At 35.5% G+C, this 21,138-nt stretch overlaps 1 protein-coding gene across 3 annotated transcripts in view; it reads right to left on the bottom strand.

Moving 5' to 3' along the window:
• The window catches only part of ARAP2 (ArfGAP with RhoGAP domain, ankyrin repeat and PH domain 2), a 206,655-nt gene that overhangs the window by 60,870 nt on the left and 124,647 nt on the right, over positions 1-21,138 (bottom strand). For all 3 annotated transcript variants that reach the window (XM_067036312.1, XM_067036311.1, XM_059065959.2), the window contains 5 exons: positions 18,465-18,570; positions 14,509-14,656; positions 12,940-13,008; positions 10,459-10,533; positions 7,594-7,711 (listed from right to left, as the gene is read on the bottom strand). In XM_067036312.1, coding sequence (XP_066892413.1) covers positions 7,594-7,711; positions 10,459-10,533; positions 12,940-13,008; positions 14,509-14,656; positions 18,465-18,570 — 516 coding nt within the window. The remainder of the gene's footprint in view (positions 1-7,593; positions 7,712-10,458; positions 10,534-12,939; positions 13,009-14,508; positions 14,657-18,464; positions 18,571-21,138) is intronic.

Raw genomic sequence — 21,138 nt, 5'->3', positions numbered from 1 at the left:
AGTAGCATCACACTTGTATATGACTCATACTATTTTAATTGGTAATAAAATCACAAGTAAAAAGGACCAAATATATCACATTCTCCTTAATACTGGTCTCCCAGAGAAGTTCAACTACTTGCCTAAAGCCAAATAGGTGGTGAGGAACAAAGATTTGACTCTCAAATGTATCTGACTTTACAGCCCCAAATCATAACTACTATACTTGGTTTTATTTTGTACAAATATGTAAACCTCCCCATGATGATTTTCACACATGTAATTTTGGGGATAAAGTATCAACTCACCAAGATATTTCTGAGGACTAAATAAGGTAGTATAAGCAAAGTGAAAAACAATTCAGTTCACACTTTCTCCTTTACTTTCTTATCCTTAGTGAGAAAATGGTAAGGAAATAAGATAGTTTCAACATCCTATATGTAAAGAAACTGATGATACTGCAGTTGGCTTGGCAGTGGGAATGATACTCTTAACTGCAAAACTATCTGGATTGAAATAAAAGCGTACTCTCCTTTATTACAAGATTAAATTTGTAATGAGACTTCCAAATATCAGAACATTTATATTAAAGAGGGTCACCATTACAAGTAGATACAATAGTGACAGTTCTGAAGTGCTCTTAGTTATACTGAAATATATCACAGCAGACACAGAGATAAATATAGATGTGCAAAAAATTAGCCAAGTATGTTTTTCACATCAGTCTCATAGTATGAAATACTTCAGGAGAATGAAAATCCTGAAGATCCGAGTTCCTGCTTAAAAACAGAACTGAAAAATGGGTTGAAAAGATAAATATTTTAAATCGTTAGACTGTCAAATGATACAATTATAAAAGAAAGAGGTAAGAGGCAGGAAAAATGGACTGAGTCATCAAATGTTGTTGGAATATAAATTCCTACAAATAAACAAGTTTTTATTAATAGTTACATTTACAACCATCTGTCATGATAGATTTTATGCTATGTAAGTCAGCTGGCATTAGGGCATTATTAGAAATAACTCATTTGCACACTATCTATGGCATTAAAATTGCTGAAAACTCAGTGTAGTTATTTAACAACAGGTCTGGAGGTGGTTCTTTTGCTAGGTAAATCATGTTCTCAATAGTTTAAAATCTTGTCCACAGAATTAAACCTGGCCTACCTTGTTAAATAGAGAACTATTCATTTCCACTGAAATAACAGGTGTTATCCTTAAACTTCTGGCAGTAATGACACAGGATTTCCAGACACAATTATGACTTCCTTAATAATTATTTTTAGTGCCAAGCCTAGAGCCATGCAAGTCTTTCTCTGTCCTATCCACATACTCATAGGGTGACAGCACTTGTGTCAATCAAGAGAAGAGCTAGGATGACTCTGATTAAAAATGAACCTATCTTCCATTTCATAGTAGCTATGAGGAGAAGGAAGAAAACATTTTGTTATGATATTGCTGTGTAGAAAGTAACTGCTTCACAAACTTGAACCTCTCAGTGAGGAAGCCCACTTAAATGAGGCCCCATGGGCAGTTAATTTTTTTCCACATATGAAGAACCTAAGGGGTACGGGACTACATTGGCAGGGTACAGGTTCATTTTTAAGGTGAAGCATTAAAATAACAGTGTACTTTATAAGTATGGTGAAAGTGATACCCTCTCCTAAGGTGGGTTTCAGCTTGTCCTGATGATTGCCTGGCATCTTTCAAAGAATGAAACAGAGAAAGACTTGTTCTCCATCTAGTACAAATTTCAAATGTCCCACAGACATTCATTTAAAAGGAAAACCTACTTATAAACTAACAGCTTAGAATCTAACTCAGCTTTACATATAAATTCTCAAAATATTTTATATGGTTTTAATGTGGTATTTTTTTCCCCATGACTCTAACTACTATATGAGCAAAAAAAAAAAAAAAAAAGATTGTGCTTTGTCTGTCAGAACTTTTCTAAGAGTTGTTTACCATTTGCTCTGGTCTGGATGTTTGCCCCCTTCACACCCCCCCCTCCCCAGTTCATATGTTGAAACTAATCCCCAATGTGATGGTATTACAAGGTGGGCCCTTTGCAAGATGATTAAATCATGAAGGCAGAGACCTCCTGAATGGGTTTAGTGCTCTTATAAAAGAGATCCCATGAGCTCCCTTCTATCATGTGAGGACTCAGTGAAAACATGGACATCTGTGATCCAGGAAGCAGGCCCTCACCAAACACCAAGTCTGCTGGTGCCTTGATCTTGGACTTCCCAGCCTCCAGAACTGTGAGAAGTAAATTTCTGTTGTGGAGTTCTGTTATAGCAGGCTGAACAGACTAAGGTGCCATTTCACCAATAATGGCAATTCTGCTAATGATACATGAGTCACAAACTGACATGCTTGTATCAGTCTGCATTTGTAGCTGTCACATCCATGATAATTCCATTTATAAATTTAAGAATATATTTTCATTATCTTCGACTATATAGGAATGTCTGAACATTTATGTATTATAATACATCTTTTCCTTTTACTTATTTCTATAATTAGGTTATCACATTTTTTTAATGGGTATAATAGAGTATCTCAGGAGAGTAAAGGGACCAAACAAAATATCTATTATACAAAGCGGGTACTGGAAAAGACAGGGTAGAAGATTGCTTTAAAATTTACAGGTACCTAAAATAAAATCCAGCGCTTCTGGTTCACTTACTTATTTATCCATTTATTTATTTATTTACCCATTTATCCATTTATTTATTTATTGTTGCTTCAGTTACTTGGAGGATTTATATTTACATTAGAAAAAGCACCAATTCCCTGATGACATTCTTCCTATCAACTACAATCTCGTGACTACCAATGCCTTCACCTTTATCTTCTTTTTACATTTCACTCTTTTTTCCCTGCATGTTACTAGAAATAAAGCTCTTAACATTTCAGAAGGTCAGGTGTAGCACACAGGTCCCATCTGCTCCAGTAAGCCAACATAATCACAGGCCCCTTTGTTGCTTTCTTAGCTTTGTTCCTCTAAAAGCAGTGAAAATAATCTTGGTTTTCCCTTCTGGCAATTTTGACTTGAATGGTTGACCAGACATTAAAACCATGCCAAATTTGAATTCCTAACTCCATCAGATGTATTCTTTCTTGATGTACATGGGGTGTTCCTTTGATTACATATTTGGACATTCACAAGTCAAAACAGCTTGAAGTCTCCTAGTCTTTTTATATCTTCATCAAGATAACTTTTTTTTAATTAGTGAGAAGGTACCACCACCACCAACAACAAAAAAACCCGACTCCAATCTTACCATTTGTGATGTACTAACGGGCACATGCAAGTTGATAATTAGTCATTTTCAGGGTAAGCCTCCCTTCATTTTCCCAGGTGAAATTTTAAGACTGTTTCCAGATATATTGCAATCTCTCTTCTAGCTCTACATAATTTTTCCTATCCTCCTCCATTCGGCTTACTCCTCTCAGTCCGAAAGACCAATGCCCAAAGGTACAGACCTCGAGAGCTGTGACCCAGAGATATGCTTTGACTCAACCCCTGAGAGAACAAGGGTGGTAGGGAGAGGATGCTTACCCCCAAATCCACAATTCATTTTTTTGCTGTGGCTCTTCTAAAAACAAACAAACAAAAAACAAACAAAAAACAGCAACAGAAGCATGCAGGAGACCATCAGCTGTCTAAGAGCTAACCAGGGCTTTGATATCTCTTAGTGGTTCCTAATCTATAAGCAGAAATCACTTTTTTTGTGATTTTTTTTGTGATGGTATTTGGATATTTGGATACATCTATCCAAGCAGAAACAATCCCAGTCACTCAGGTTCAGAATGCACCCCTATCCTGTTCCACCTAAGTTAACGAGATATTGAAAATATGTTCCACATCATACACTATGCTAGAGGTACCAAGAGATATAAAGATCTAAAAGATATGGTAAATCCTAAAGAATGTAAGGCAGAGCCAGGTTACTATTCTACACGTCAGATTAGTATGCAGTATTATAGATCTTTAAGCAAATAATCACAAAAGATCAGTGAGAACTATATTCATCTAATTACCATCTTGGAGGAAGGGGCATTTGAGCTGGACCTTGAAGGATGGATAATATGGATAATGAAGAAATAATGAAAGGGTATGTATTTATATATTGAAGTATAGTTGATTTATAATATCATATTAGTTTTAGGTGTACAACACAGTAATTCAATATTTTTGTAGGTTATACTCCATTTAAAGTTATTACAAAATAATGGCTACATTTCCTTGTATTATATAATATATCCTTGTTGCTTATTTATTTTATACACAGTAGTTTGTATCTCTTAGTCCCCTACCCACGTCTTGCCTCTGCCACTTCCCCCTCCCTCTGGTAACCACTAATTTGTTCTCTATGCCTGTGAGTCTGTTTCTCTTGTTATATATACTTGTTTGCTTTACTTCTTAAATTCCACATATAAGTGACTATATGTGGATATAACAGAGTATTTGTATTTTTCTGACTTATTTCATGAGCATAATACTCGCTAGGCCCATCCCATTGTTGCAACTGGCAGAATTTCATTCTTTTTTACGGTTGACTAGTATTTCACTGTACATACACTGTATATACATATCACACCTTCTTTATCCATTCATCTGTTGATGGACACTTAGGTTGCTTCCATATCTTGGCAATTGTAAATAATGCTGCTATGAACTTTGGGGTGCATGTATCTTTTCAAATTACAGTTTTCCTCTTTTCTGGCTATATACCCAGGAGTGGAATTGCTGGATCATATAGTAGCTCTATTTTTAGTTTTTTGAGGAACCGCCATACTGTTTTCCATAGTGGCTGCACCAATTTACATTCCCACCAACAGTGTACTAGGGTTCCCTTTTTTCCACATCCTTGCAAACATTTATTTATAGACATTTTGATGATAGCCATTTTGATAGGTGTGAGGTGATATCTCATTGTGGTTTTGATTTGCATTTCCCTGATGATTAGTGATGCTGAGCATATTCTCATGTACCTGTTGGCCACCTATATGTCTTCTTTGGAAAAAATGTCTATTCAGATCCTCTGCCCATTTATTAATTGGGTCATTTGGGCGTTTTTTGCTACTGACTCATATGTGTTATTTATATATTTTGGATATTAACCTCTTAACAGATACATTATTTGCAAATATTTTCTCATATTCTGTAGGTTGTCTTTTTCTTTTGTTGATGGTTTCCTTTGCTGTGCACAACTTAAGTTTAATTAGATCCCATTTGTTTATTTTTGTTTTTGTTTCTTTTGCCTTGGGAGATGGATTCAAAAAATATTGCTACAATTTATATCAAAAGAGTCTTCTGTCTATGTTCTCTTTTAGGAGTTTTATGGTTTCAGGTCTTATATTTAAGTCTTTACTCCATTTTAAGTTTATTTTTGTATGCGGTATGAGAAAATGTTCTAATTTCATTCTTTCACATGTAGCTGTCCAGTTTTCCCAGTACAACTTATTGATAAGACTGTCTTTTCTCCAGTAATGAAAGAGTTTTAAAATGGTTTTAAAACAATATGAGAGAGTGGTATGGACTAATATATACCACCAAATGTAAAATAGATAGCTAGTGGGAAGCAGCCGCATAGCACAGGGAGATCAGCTCTGTGCTTTGTGAACACCTAGAGGGGTGGGATAGGGAGGGTGGGAGGGAGGGAGACACAAGAGGGAGGAGATATGGGGATATATGTATATGTATAACTGATTCACTTTGTTATAAAGCAGAAACTACCACACCATTGTAAAGCAATTATACTCCAATAAAGATGTTTAAAACAACAACAACAAAAATGATGAAAATTAAAAGAAAAAAATAAAACAATATGATCCTATTTGTGATTTAGAAAGATAATTCTGGCAGTAATGCTGACAGTTATCTTTCACTCACAAGTATGATGAAGCTGGTAACCTAGCCCCTCCCCTTAAAATTAAACAAAAATCAAGACTTTACCACCATTGAACCATATAGTAATACAAAATTGTGCTTCACTTATGCAAAAGATTTTACTTGTATGGCAGCTAGTCCTAGGCACTGTGCCAGAGACAGAGACTGTACTAAAGATAGAAAAAAAGAGAGTCCCTACTTCCTTCTAAAGAGTTCTCATCAAGAAAGACAAAAATAAATCCACATGATAGGCATTATAAAAAAAGATAAAGTGCAATGGAACCCTTAGTCTGGGTTTTAAAGGAGGTAAACAGGTGGGCCAGAGGGGGAAGTATAAAGGCACACTTGGGAAACACCTGCTTGCACGTTAGTCAAGCACAAAGGGTAGAAGTGATTGTCTACAAAGAAATGTAAAATGAGAAAAGATGGTAAAAGATCAGAGCAGCAGAAACCCACTGCTTAGGGAATAGACAGAGGAAGAAGAACTGACAAATGAGATAAAACGATTTGAGCACCAGGAGGAGAATCCAGGCAGCAACGAAAATAGAGTGAACACTTTCCAAGAAAAAGGGAATGGTCATTGGCAATAAATGCCATAGTAAGGACACGCAAAGTAAAGCCGGAAGCAAATCCACTGGACTTGGCAGTTGGGGGTCACAGGAGTCGTCTGACAAAGCACCTTCTGTGAGTGGGGCAGACTGAGCCCGACTATGAGCGAGACAGTGTGAACTGACACCAAAGGACCAGTGTCACTGAATTTTGGCAATGAATATTGCCAAGTAGTGTTTTAATACAAATTATATTTTTATAGAATTGTGCACAATAAAAAGAAAAAAGGAATAAAAACATCAAGATGGAATAATGAAAGACAAAGTACTTGATAATCCCATTTCATTCTAACACTGATTACAAGACTCCTAATAATACAGGATGAGGTATTTTAACATTCATTTTTAATTTTTGTCTTGAGCTTGTGGGTGGCAAGATTTTACTTTTGGCAGTTTGACATCTATACTTGACAGGGTCCCAAGACCTTAGCAGGTATCAGCTAGACAGATGGTCAAGGTACAAAGACGTTCTGCATCTCATTTTTTTTTTTCCTAGAGGTCTTTAAAACCAAATGGTGTCATTATAATGTTAGGCTTATTACTCTTGGGGTAGTCAAGGTGTTTTAAAAGCTCTCTTTATCCTTCTGCATCTGAGATAAAGGATGACAAAATACCTGATTCACTCCACTAAAGATGAAAAAGAAAAAATGAAAAATAAGCTTCTGCTAGGCTTAAAACAATATTATTTTTAAAAATAATAAATAATCTTTTAAATCAGTACTCTTGTTCTTGTTAAATAAGTAGCATACAAGAATAAGGTAGAATAAAGTGGATGGTGGCGGTGACATTTAGAATATTGTTACAAATCAAATTGCTTGTTCTTATAAATAAGGCCTTATTTCCTAAGGCAGCAACATACATGCCTAATGCTTTATAGTATATGTTTATGGTTAATAAAATAATCTAATTACTTTGATGAGTAAAATCATAGGAGGGCAACCTCAAGTGGCACTAACATATATCAGCACATGCACTGAGGTAGAAGGGAAGTCATAACGAGATGTTAAGCTTCAGAAAAACATAAAATGTTAGTAATGACTTGTCACAAAAATAGTATTTCTTCATACTTTAAGCAATTTAAGAATCCCTAGCATGAGAACCACTTACCAAGCTCTTCATTTTCTATGACTTCAAATGTGGCCCAGATATCACCTTTTGTAGGAATTATATTTTTTATTGCTAATATGTCATTAGTTAATTCTTCTGCTTCCATCACGGGAGATATCTAAAAGAGAAGCAACATTTCTTCAGAATATATGTCAGACACAGAAGTGGCCTTTGCTAGGGCGGTAATATTCCCCCATCTACCACCTAATGATACTCCAAATTTCCTCTTAGTATGTTTAACTAGCTTCTCTAAGCACATGGGGACAGCCTAGTCAGATCTTCTCCATATAATGTAATACATTTTAATGCATGTGAAAAAAAAAATCACCATATAGGCATAATCAGAGAGAATATTTTTTTCTCACTTAGTGAACAATTAGATCACTCAAAAAGGGAAGAATATACCTACTCATACTAAGACCTTCCACAGACATTGGATCCAATGGTCTTCTAGGGGTAAAACTTTTCACTCAGTTCTATAATTAGGAGTTCCAAGGAACTTGGTTTATTCAGCTTGGGCCCTAAATTATACACAGTTGACTGCTGTCTGCCATGCCAAAAAGCCCCAGGGTTTTAGTGGTCTGTGGTGTGCCCCACCATGCCAAGTGACAGATGGTGGGACACCAAAGTACGCTCGAGCCAGGCTTTCAGGGCACAGGGCAGAGTCTGCAGTGTCAGCCTGGGGGCCAGCTCTACAAGAGTCCCAACGCCTCAGGCCATTGCATAAGCACGCCACCTTCTTCAGGGACTTTGGGCATTTTTGATTTGTTTCTTCCTGGTTTTGGTTTTGCCAGTCTTACAGGTATGCTGGCCAAAAGCAAGTTGGCTTTCTCCAATTAGAATTTACTTATAATGTTAAACAAGTAGAAGATGATTTAAGCATTAGAATATTGCAGATGCAACTTAATTATACACGTTTTCAGTAAAACTATGTACCTATTCAAAAATTTCTTAGAAATTGTGCTCACTTCCCTTTCTCTTGTCCACTACTAATCATAAGCATACTGCACATATATAAATAACATAAAACATTTTCCTTACAGGTAATTCATATAGTCTATCTTTTGGAGTTCATGGAATTTAGTGCTTTCTTTGGAATATATTAATGATACAGTGAAGTCCATTATTTGCTATTTAGAAAAGCCTAATGTAATACAACCTTAAAAGAAAAAAAAACATTAGCGTGGGAGAAGTAGAGCACTTTAAGCAGCTGAAACATCAGTAGATGAGTCACTTCAGTGACACCATTCATCGGAATGGCTTTACACCTTTTTAAGAAGTGTAGCCCTTTCTTAAAATAAATAATAAAACTGAGAAACCAAACTAGTGAAATAGTCAGCAGGGAGTTCCTCAGGTTGACTTAGGAATGTAAGACTGGGACTCATTTCCTTGTCCCAGGTGACACCCAAGGCACTTAAGAACACCTAGAATTCCACGAAGCACATTTTGGAAATCATTATTCTAAGCAGTATACACATCAGTATAATGATCATCAGGTTTGAAATACGATGATTAACGTTTGCATCCGGGCCTGAATGCTATTAATTCCCAGTTTCTACTCATATAAATGTGAGACATCACCTGCTTCAACTACCTCCTTGGGTTGAGGTAATGATCAGCTGAAATAAATGTAAGAGTTGTGCAAAGTTTTAAGCATTAAACGAATGTTAATGATTATTTTTGTAGAGTTTTTGTTATGTTTTTCAAGAGAATTTAGAGTTGTAGGTGAAACTGGACAGTCCTTTATGTGAATATACTTAAAATAAGAACTTCGCTCAACTGTAGTAACTTCTGTTATGGCTTTATTAGTCAGATAAGATTAAAATGAACTACTAGAGAATTTATGTGTAAGTGGAGTTAAGTCATGTGCTTTGACTACCTCTTCCAGCATTAGTGATGGACTTGTGCTGATTAATCTCTACTACTTCCTCATGTCCCCTATGATGAACATCACATGTTCAGCATAACAAATAGATGGGGACAAGGAGGGGCAAGGCAGCTCGTAGTAGTTCAACTGCACAACTAAGCGAGTAATCAGTGCCAAAGAGTCATAATGTGTAATCATTAAAAAATATAAAATATTACAATATCTGTGACCTAAGTGAAGTCCAGAAATATCTAAAGTTAAGACCCTGTTTAATCTTGGACTTTAAAAATGATAAGAAGCTAAAGCTGAATTTCTACTGTTAGATGGCATCACGTCTATTCTGCCTACAGAGAAAGTAGTCTCACTCTCGCTAAGGCAGACTAAGTACAGAATATGGTAACACAAGAAGGATCTTTTTAATTCAGAACAAATGGCTAACTAATGGTCTCAAGGAAGAAGAGAGTTATTGAATATTCAAGTACATTGAAAGACTGGAAGCTAAAGTCTAGGGTACAGGGGTGGGGGATTAATAATAATAGTACTACTAGTAGTAGTTATTTATTAAACACTTATGTACCAAACAATTTGCTAAGTGTTTCATAGGCAGGATCTTACTGAGTCCTCACATCAGTGCTATGATATAAATACTGTAATTTTCCCTCATTTTACAGATCAGAAGATTGAGACTCAGATGGAGTACATAAGTTGCCTAATGTTGAGAAGGAAGAAAGGAGAGGAGCAGGTGATTGAGCTCAGGTAGTTTTCCAGAACCTATAGTACGTCCTAACCATAACCTAAAGAACATAGGATGGTCTCTTTTCAAATCATTAAAACATGGAATTCCCAGAGGATACTGGCATGAAGAGTCAAACTTGTCATGACTTGAAATGGACATGTAAAATAAGACAGAAGAAACAATAGAAAATTCAAGATATGCAAACTAATGCTAACATTTATGACTTCCAACAGTACTCTTTACATCCATCTTTAGGGCTCACCCGAATTATAATACTGCAGTCAGGTTCCTTCCTTTCTACATATACTTCAATTAACAAATCTCCAGCCTGGGAAACCTAGAAAAGGGCAGATGTGAAGAGAGAAAATGTAAGTATCTTGCAAGAACACACACATGACACTTAAGATGGTTAGAAAACCCTAGTCATATTTCTAAAGATTTTATAATAATGAAATGAGATCATTCCCCCTGTTAACAGCATAATGATACCCATTTTCTGGATGTGGTTGATTAAGGACAAGGAATCTACACAAATGACACAGTTAGCAAACACAATCACAATGCAGTTTTTTCTCTCTTACTCAAAAGTTTAGTGACCTCACATACCCTTAACATTCTTAGTGAGGTAATGAATCTGGCTACAGTGGAAATAAAGAGATGATAAGTCAAAAAATTGAAATTTGAAGATAAATTAGGTCAGAGCTGTGTTAAAATTATAAATAGAAAAAGTATATTTAGCAAATAAAATTAAAAGTGAAGTGATAGAATAAGGAGATAATAAAGTTAAGTTTTTATTTTAATTACCTTTAGCCAAGCATCAAGTGCTAGGTTATTTGGGTCACTGTTATAACCAAGAAGACACACTAAGTGAAGAATACACAAGCCAGAAAATAAAAAGCATAAGATACCACTATGTAGACTGACAGCATATGTGGAGAAGATTAACAAAGAATGAAATGAATCTGTGAAAAATATTTTGAGTCACTTTTTTTCAGAAATTCCCTTAAGTTATATAAACACTTGGAAATAATATCCATCACTCATTTTTTAAAAAAAGGTCATAATGTAGGAATGATCTTTCCACAGTTAAATCTGCCTCAGAATCAACCTGATGAGTAAATTTAGTGGAAAAACATTTAAAATGTACTTTGAAGAACTGCTCTTAGTTATTCTGACACTACAGGCTTAGATAAGCTTATTTCCAATTTTTCTTCCTCACTTTTGGTGCTACATAAAAATTCTAGGGAAGAAAAGATACAGTTGACATTTTTACTTTTCCCTGTGTTTGCATAAACAACTCTCCAGGAAGGACACATTTTAGAAATTTAAAAAGCAAATACAAAGAACTCATAGCATGCAGCCAAAAACAAGAATAGCTAAGAAATTCAAACAGGGATAAGACTTAGAGACTGTCAGAAAACTACTTCAGAGGAGTTTTGAATGGACTAGAGAAAAACTCCAGCAAAACAACAGATTTTTTCCAAACTGTTCTACTTTTCTTTCCCAATTACTCTATTTTACAGACAATTCTTTTCTTGTTTTACTGACTTCTACTTAATCAGAAAGCATTCAAGGCTCATTTCTTTATTGTAGTATGAATATAAATGATAAACTTGCAGAATGGTACTAATACTTTATCCAATAACAATATAGATAGTGCTGCCAAAGATTATCCCATGGGCTCACACAATCCTTTATTTCATAAATGAAACTCTCCCCGAAAAGCAAGAATCCAAGAGAACTAACTGAGAAGGAACCACATTTTTTAGTGTTACTGCTAACTTGTCTGGAGGCTGCATTAATTACTTTGGGTCAAAATGGAGGACATACTATCTTAGAGAATTAATGTCATACTATTAGTACTCGGAGAGCTAGGCACTAGGATGAAAGCCTTTCCTCATATCCCTCATATGGAATGATAACTCCGACAACTTCTCTAATTAGTTGTGTGTATTTCAGGAATGAGGTGTACTTAGGGTTTGACTAAGAAGGAAGCATTGGCCTCATCCTATGAGTGTATCTATATGGAGAATTTATTGATATTTGACCCGCTTCTATTATTTGCATTGGTACCCTGAATCCACTATAATTCCTAGTTATTAGACGACCAACTTTAAGAAAGTCCAGTGAATATTCATCAAACAAGGAAAGGTACTCTGGAAAAGTATAGCGCAACCTGAACACACAAATCCGGTATGATGCAACCAAGGAAAGCAAGAAAAGATCTAGAAAAGTCAACTTAAGACATAAATAACATATGTTACAAAGAGCACAACAGAAACATTCCCACTAGTGCAATCATCCAAGAGCATGCAAAGCAAAAGCATATAAGAAATAACTTATTTCGAAAGGATAATGGAAAGAATCATTAGGGAGTCTGAATTTTCAATTTATTCTAGTATTTCTTTTGACTTTAAATGCTTCTTTTGAAATCCACTATTATTTTCAATAGTGCCTTTATAAATGAAAACTGATTTAAAAAATGACATTTTGATAAGATTAAAACTGATTTTTCCATCTATGTTTCAAAAAATTTATATTAGCATACTTTGGCATTTTGCATATGTGCAATGCTACAGAATTTCACAACTATTTTATCTAGGTTCTTTTTCCCCATTACTTTTACTTCGCTTCATATAGGAATTTGAAAATAAACACAACAAATGTTTACTTACAATGGAAGTTTTTGTTTTTAAAAAAAATTTTTTTTTTTTTTATCAGAGATCTAACTATTACTACTCACTTGAGTGTCTTTCCACTTGGTAATAAAGCTATTTTCTATGTCCATTTGTTTGACTTGGTCTTCTTTAACCTGTTTAAAATATAATTTGGGACATTCTAATAAAATACAAGGAGTGATGGTACTTATCCTCACATAACTTTCTTCAGGAATTTAAAGACCAACACACTAAAAATAAATGAGAATGGCCATCTTTAGCAGCATGGGCCCATAAAGCTAGGGCAAAAGTAAAGCCAACTAGATAGAGCCTCATAAAGTTCAGAACATCTTATGATGATATCATTTCAGGCTGAAGATTCCATCAATGGAATCCCCTTGGCTGAGGCAATTTAATTAGCAAAGGGGCTGATGATGTGTTTGATAGAGTTTATGTAGGTTAACAGACAAGACTCATTTCTCAAACAGAAATGTTGATTAAGTGCTTATGAAATTTTCACCATTTGGTTAAAGTTGGATTTAACAAAACTATGTAGATAAACATTTTTATTAATTTAACAGTACAAAAATAGAAAATAAAGAGAGCATGCAAAGCCACACATTTTTTTTTTCTACGTCTTTCATTTCTCAGCATCAGAACTATTGCAAAGAAGTTGCTATTGATCAAAAACAGTGGACACGTATAGGAAGAAGTTAAAAGGAGATCAAAGAGCAAAGAGGATCCAACAATTCTGTTCCATTCCTATATAAATTAAGATACAAACTGTGTTATTTTATTTTATTAAAATATAGTTTCTTTCTCTTTGCTACGGAATCTTTTTATCAGTTATTGTAAGAATGTACGAACTCTACAAAAGGTGACCTATATTACATTAAGCTATTTGATTTCATCTGGTATATACAAAGCCCTGGAAAACAAGGGGTCTTGTACAAGACTGTTTAATAGAATGCCGCGAAGGTTAAATGGCAACCCTGAGATGGCAGAAGCAGTGAAGCAATGGAGCTGGACCTTTGACCCAGATCCCTTATATTCCCCCCATATTCAAATCCTAGGCTTATTTCGCCCTTTTTTACTCCTTTGAATTAAGAAATCATCCCTATTCTAACAGTTTTCTGATGAAACATGAAAATCAGAACTTCATAATATAGCAAATTGAAAAGTCAAACAATTAGAACAGAGATGACTTAATAAAAACCACAGACTGTTAATTCAGAATTTTCTTTTTTTCCAGTTCATGCACAATTAAAGGAAAACACTAAAATGCTTTCAACTGCAAAATTTATCAGCCTGATGTATATTGCTGAATTTGTGAAATTCACAAATTTCATACCTCTAAGTAGACATACTTAATGCATACATATACTGAGGAAAAAAACCATAGAAACACTATAAATGGAAGTATTCTGTCCAAGACGTCAGATGGTAAAAAAGCTTTAGAAGCAGCCAGATTTAAATGAATGGCTATAGCTTAAAAAGCTAGTTATTATCTAAAAAAATTAAGGATCATATAACTATCCATTATTTTCTTTAAATATTCATAAAGACCTGAATAAAAACATCCCCAAATACACATTTTTGTTTGCAAACAGTAACATCAAAACTATTTTTACAATGGCAGGATATAAAATATTTACCTCAAATATTTCAACATAATTATTAATTAAGTCCTCAATTACATTCACTTCTTCACTAGTTTGTCCCTTAGTCTGAAACAAACAGGAGGAAAAAACCAAGGCCAAATTGTGGGCGTTCATGTGATTGATTTCCGAGCATTTCTGAACCCTGTGAGAGAAAAGCAGAGCTTATTACAATGTATTTCTATTTGAAAATTTCATAGAACTTATAAGTCTTTATACTCATTTATTTTTTCTCTCTCTCTCTCTTTTTTTTTTTTTTTTTTCGGTACGCGGGCCTCTCACTGTCGTGGTCTCTCCCGTTGTGGAGCACAGGCTCTGCATGCGCAGGCTCAGTGGCCATGGCTCACGGGCCCAGCCGCTCCGCGGCATGTGGGATCTTCCCGGACCGGGGCACGAACCCATGTCCCCTGCATCGGCAGGCGGACTCTCAACCACTGCGCCACCAGGGAAGCCCTCTCTCTCTTTTTTAATACACACATATTTAAAGTCTCTGATGTAAAAGGTACAGTGGTGATTTAAAGAAAAATACACAATTCTTTCTTCCAAGTAGCTCAGTTTAATTAAGAACATAAGAAAAGACTACTGTTAAAGATATTACTACAAGTTACAAAGCAGTACTTGATCATTGCTTTAGAAGAGGGACTCCTCACCCACCATATCCAGACAATTCCATTAATGGGACAACCTGCAGCTAAGGCATAAAGGCATGCTTGCAGAATGGTGTCAAACGACTTGTGGGGTAGGAGCATAATAAAAGAGGAGAAAGGGGCAGTAGCTAAGCAGGAAATAAGGCAAGAATGGCAAATCGGGAGGCATATAGGAGAGAGTTCCAAATTCGAGGTTTAGGGCTAGGCTGAATTTCCCAGCAAGTACATATCGGGTGAGAAAATGCCTGGCAGCATGTGTTTGGATGGTTATTCAAAATAGGATATTTCCTCTCAAAAAACAATCACTTAATTAAAAAATACAATTACATTTTTCTTGGATAGAACTAAGAATGGCTTTTTACAATGAACAGACATGAACAGAGGAGTCAATTCTCCCAACCAGTAGGCTACAACACTTGAGTTTTACAAAGAGCATTTAAAGTACTCACGAATGTAAGTTCAAAGTGATTAAAAACAAAATACAGCCATCACCCCAATAAAAGGAAATTTACTGTTAAAAATTCTGGAGAACTCTAACTGATGCCCATGGAAGTATCTGTTAATGCTCTCTGTCACTGACTGTAGACATAGCAACTGCTCAGTTGCCTAATTATATTTGTAAATTTCTAAAATACATACTAAAAAAGGCAGACCAAGTCTATCAAAGGAATAAAGCAAGACTAAGGTAGGTACACCTGACTATAAAGAGCAAAGATTCTAGTAGGTACAAGAAAAATAAGGAAACATGACAGGAATATATATGATAGTGTAAGAAACTCACAAGGAAATGTCAAATTGCATGGCAGAGACAGAGCAAGCTTGATCATCATATATGATTTATAAGATGCAAAAGGCATTGCAAGTTAATAGAGGAAGATGTCATAATTGTGGGCATCCCTCTCAAAACCACTTCCGTACTTTTTTTTTTTTTAATCACACTGGACTGTAATCATCTCGAAAATTTATCTGCATGTCTGCCTGTGCTACTAGAATCTAAGCATCTCACAGTCAGAGACTTTGTGTTAATCACACTGTAGTGTGTAATAAATACCTGGTGAATGGAATTAAGTCAAAGTTAGTCATGGAGGAAATGGTCTGTTATCTAGGGCAGGGATGGAATTGAATGCTAAATCAACCTGACCTTATCCAAATTGACCTCTCAAACTTTTGACAAAACTATCAAACATTCCCATCTCTCCTGAGACTTCCTTCTGCAATAGCCTTCTCCTCCAGCACTCATCACCTCTTCAGTTTCTACAGCTGCCTTAATTTCTGGCATAAAGCATGTACACTATGTATTTTCCTTTTCTTCCTTTATTTCCCTGCTCCCACACTAGCATCCCCAAGTGTCCCATATTCAGCCAGCTCACTCTCTTCCCACTCAGCCCTTCTCATCAGAAGCCCAAGGAAATTGTTTCTTAGTTTCTCTGCCTCTATTCTAACCTCTTCCCAAGCAATTGCAGAACATGGGTTATTATCCTAAAACAGATTGGATCAGTCACTTCTTATCACTTAAGGGAATGAAATCCAAATGTATGACCAACAGTGTCTTTCGCAGCCTCCTGCCAGCTAGCTACAAACCATCTCATCTCCTGGTACACCTATTTCTTAGAAAATATCCTTCACTCATGTCTTGTACTTATTTTTCTTTCATGCCCAGTTCATTTATCCATTTAAATCTGAAACATCACTTGGACCTTAACACACAATGAACCACTTAACCCCTCCTCTATAATTCCATGTCTTATGCTAAAATTCTTCATATTAAAATCTGTCCTGAGGGTGCTGTGTTTTCGTAAAGAATATAAAATGCCCTGCAGCATCCCTGTGAGTTCCAATTGTGATGTCCCAGGGCTCCTTGGTGCTATTTAGAAACGGCAGACTTAAGACTATTTTTGTCATTCATGTATTATTATCAACTATTTTTGTTACATGGAACCTTACTGGACATTGTATTGTACATAGTAGGAGCTAAAATATATGTCAACTGAAGAAAAGGACTGGAAGGAACTCATCTGAAATTCAAGTATAAAGTTTAAGAATTATGTGTAACAATGTTTAAAATGTTAATGTGATAATTGTAGCAGCCTGGTGACATATTATAACTTCGGAAGAAAAAATTATCTGTCCCAATGTCTCATAGGCATAGAGATAGGACTATAAATATATAGACTACATTTATATGATGCAATAAGAAAATCAGATTTACAGTAGGAATGGAGTTTACAAGGATCAGAAGTGGTGGCTAGAAAAGAAAGATAAAGAGAAAAGAACAATTGTGGAGGATTTAGGAATCTAAACTCCAAATAAGGTATTTTAGTAGAATTCAGGTTCATAGAAATTTACTCAAGGGAATATTGCATCCACGAAGGAAGCTGCAAACAATATGTTCCTTAAGCAATATTTACACTGATTTAAGTTTTTGTAATGACAAAACTTGCTCATAGCAAAACAAACAAACAAACCTTAAGTTTGTTGACTTAAAATGTTATTCCCAAACACTCTCATCTTTCAGATGTCATTTCTCAAGCTACCATTTTATTCCTCTTATCCTCCCAAATGCAGGGGACTGCATGTCCCAACATAGAAAATGTTTTGGATTTTTAAAATTTCCCTCATCTAATCAAATGTCTGACACCAAAATATTGGAGTCAGGTTAGATACAAACTCATAATAAAGAAATAAAGGTTTATTAAGAGTCCACCATGAGAAAATACTGTGCTCACAGATTCCTGTTATAGAATTCTGGTCCCTGTACTTCCTTCTCTGACATCCCTCTTAAATGTTTTAAAATTCTTGCTGGGGCTTCCCTGGTGACGCAGTGGTTGAGAGTCCACCCGCTGATGCAGGGGACACGGGTTCGTGCCCCGGTCTGGGAAGATCCCACATGCCGTGGAGTGGCTGGGCCCGTGAGCCATGGCCGCTGGGCCTGCACGTCCGGAGCCTGTGCTCCGCAACGGAAGAGGCCACAGCAGTAAGAGGCCCGCGTACCGCAAAAATAAATAAATAAATAAAATAAAATAAAATTCTTGCTTATGTACTGGATGTATCTGATTTGCTGTGCATGATTATTTCTAATCCATTTAAGAAATTCTCCACTGCTATTTATTTGAAATGTGTCTTAATTCCACTAAGAGACACTAAAGTGATAGTTCATGGGAATTCCATTTTGAAACTATTCTTAAGATATGGCAAAAGATTCAAAGTCACAAATAGAAGGTTAACCACAGTACTTTAAATTTAAGAAATAATGTCTTATTGAGTGCCATGTTTGAAATGTCTAGAAAAGTTCATGAATCCACCCACCTATAAAGGTGTTCAATTATAGCTGCCAATGTTGCTCGGTTGACCCCAGGAAGAGTACGTATAAATGCTCCATATTTTTTAATTCTTTCCTTGTCATCCTGGGCATCTAGAGGTTAAACACACACACGTAAAACTTGAGGCCTAACTAATCATCTGTATTACCAATTTGCCTTTTATCAATATTTTAAAACAATATTCACAATTGTTATTTCACTGACACAATCAAGCTTCAATAGAAAAACATTCAAACTTCTATAATTCTGGAAAAGTATTTACAAAAACATTCCAGGGCTATATGTCATAGTTCTTATACTTTGTAATTAAAAATGAAGCACTTTCAAAACCCAGGTGTGTATTTTATCTTCAACTTTACAGACTACTACTGAATGTCAACGAAGAGGAATCTTTTCAATTAATAACAAATTAGAGTACAAATTGAAAAGATAAGCCAAAAGTATTTTAACTGTAGCTATGGAAAGATTTCACTATTTGTTATTTGAAAATGACATTTCTGACCTTTTTCCCTTGTGGAATCATAAAAATCTTCCCCAAACTATGAACCAACCCAGAACTATGAACTGTACCTTACCCCACAGATCCATGTAATGGGGCTTTCACCAGCCCTGGAACCTTCAACTCTTTGGAGAAGGTAAGGGGACAGTGGAAGAAGTCATGTGTAGGCCCTGGAAACGATGATACAGACTGAGAGGAGGATGGACCCTCTGCCTTAGTCATGGAGAGGAGGATGAGAAGGAATTACTCTCCTCCACCCTCCTAACCCCAAGAAGTCAAATACTTAGAGTAACTACACAGGAACCTCCAAAGTTCTGGAGTCTAGAAGAGGTGCAGTGGAGGTCTGGTCTAACCTACTCCCTCACAGGGGAAATAGGACACCTCTCTTCAAATAAATAACTTGTACTGACTCTGTAACTCAAGGGGATTGCACTTATATATCCCTTCTCAATTCCCAACTACCTTTGGAAACAAGGCTTTTTCATTTTCTGTTTAGCCCTACACATTCTGTTAACAGAAAGCCAGCAGCACTTTATGATTCTTTGAAAGTCACACAGTCACTTGTAAAGGGCATTCCGATCCCTGGAGAGGTAAGAGACTCTGTGACACATTTTTGAAGTATGCTCCTATTCAAAACTGCAACTGATAGCTCTTTCGTACTGACTTTGCCTGCACATGAGATCTATGAAAGTAAACATGGTCATATTGACTTAACTGTGCTGGTAGATGACTCTCTAAAAGTAAGAGGGGATGACACCCAAATGACATTCAAAGACGATACTAGAAGTGAATTAAGAACTTTCTGTCATCCCTGGTATAATCCAAACATTTTCCCTTGTGTCATCCAGTTTCTAACTGTAGAGGTAATTGTATTTATTCAACAAAATGCAACGAATACCACTACGCTTATAACAAGTCATGCTATTACAGCATATTTTCACAAATCTTATAAGAATAAAATAGATGATATTTTCATAATAAAGCTTAAGTAATTGGAAAGGAAAACTGAAGATAGATTTTTAGGTCATACAGGAAATACAATGATCTATTCAACTAGCCACAGACTTCAGACAGTTTAATAGCGTTCTTAGAAGAAGAGGTCGTATATCATATAAATAGGTGCTCTGCCACTGTAGGGCATTCTTCACCTTGGACTCACAGGACCCAAGAGAGCTCTCCTGTGAGTTCACCCAGAGAGTTCTAGTTTATTCTTGTCAAATCCAACAATGGGCACTTTTCTGACAGGTCAGGGTGAGCTACATTGGATCTAAAAGCAAAGAACTTTTAACACTATTTGACCCAATAGTAGAAGCCTCCAAGTAAATGCTCAAGGATTCACATCCAAATGAAAGGTGAACACACTCCTCTCTGACACATGCTAATACTTCCCCACTACCTCCTCCTGGTAGATTGACAACAATGAAGACATCTCTGTCATGAAATTTGACAACTTCAGCAAAAGCATACTTGTCACAGATTTTTGATAAATGATTTTATAATGAAGACAAATTGTAATTCTTTATAAAACAGAGATACTATAAATAACTTCATGGTTATAAATTACAATAAAATCTTAAAACAAAAAATGAGGATGGCAGGGTAATTGGGCTTAAAAGATATATCATCTAATTCCATATTTTATATTCCAGAAAATTATACAATCAACTTTTCTTGTGATTAGAGTTAAACCTATTGATTTTAGAAGTATCAGGAAGTAACTATAAGACTTCTGAATTAGGCAGTTAAATTGTGAAAAGCTTTATTTTAATAACAATACTACTCTCTTCTTGCAGACACAAATAAGGGTCATTCTTGGAATAATTTTTCAAACTGTGGATGTTTTATGACATTTCAAAATCAATCCCTTCAAATGTCATAGTTATGTTTTAGATTAAACAAATGCTTTCAATGAAAAAAACTATTTCTCAACAGAGGGACATCATATAGTTAAACTCAAAGGTCATTTTATAAAAAAATTTCTCAAAACAGATTAAATGTACAAGAGAGAAATATATTAGTAAATTATGGTATAATTCAATGATACATTTTAATAACTGTGGAAAAAATGAAGATTCAAAGTTGTCATTTTGAAAGCATTGTAGATATATGGGAAATATTTTTGGTTTATTAATAAAATAAAGATTATTTGTAAATCATAGGC

Source organism: Kogia breviceps, chromosome 6 (genome assembly GCF_026419965.1).
Source record: "Kogia breviceps isolate mKogBre1 chromosome 6, mKogBre1 haplotype 1, whole genome shotgun sequence".
Taxonomy (NCBI): Eukaryota; Metazoa; Chordata; class Mammalia; order Artiodactyla; family Physeteridae; genus Kogia; species Kogia breviceps.
Note: the sequence above shows the minus strand (reverse complement) of the source record. Positions and strands in the feature narration are given on the sequence as shown.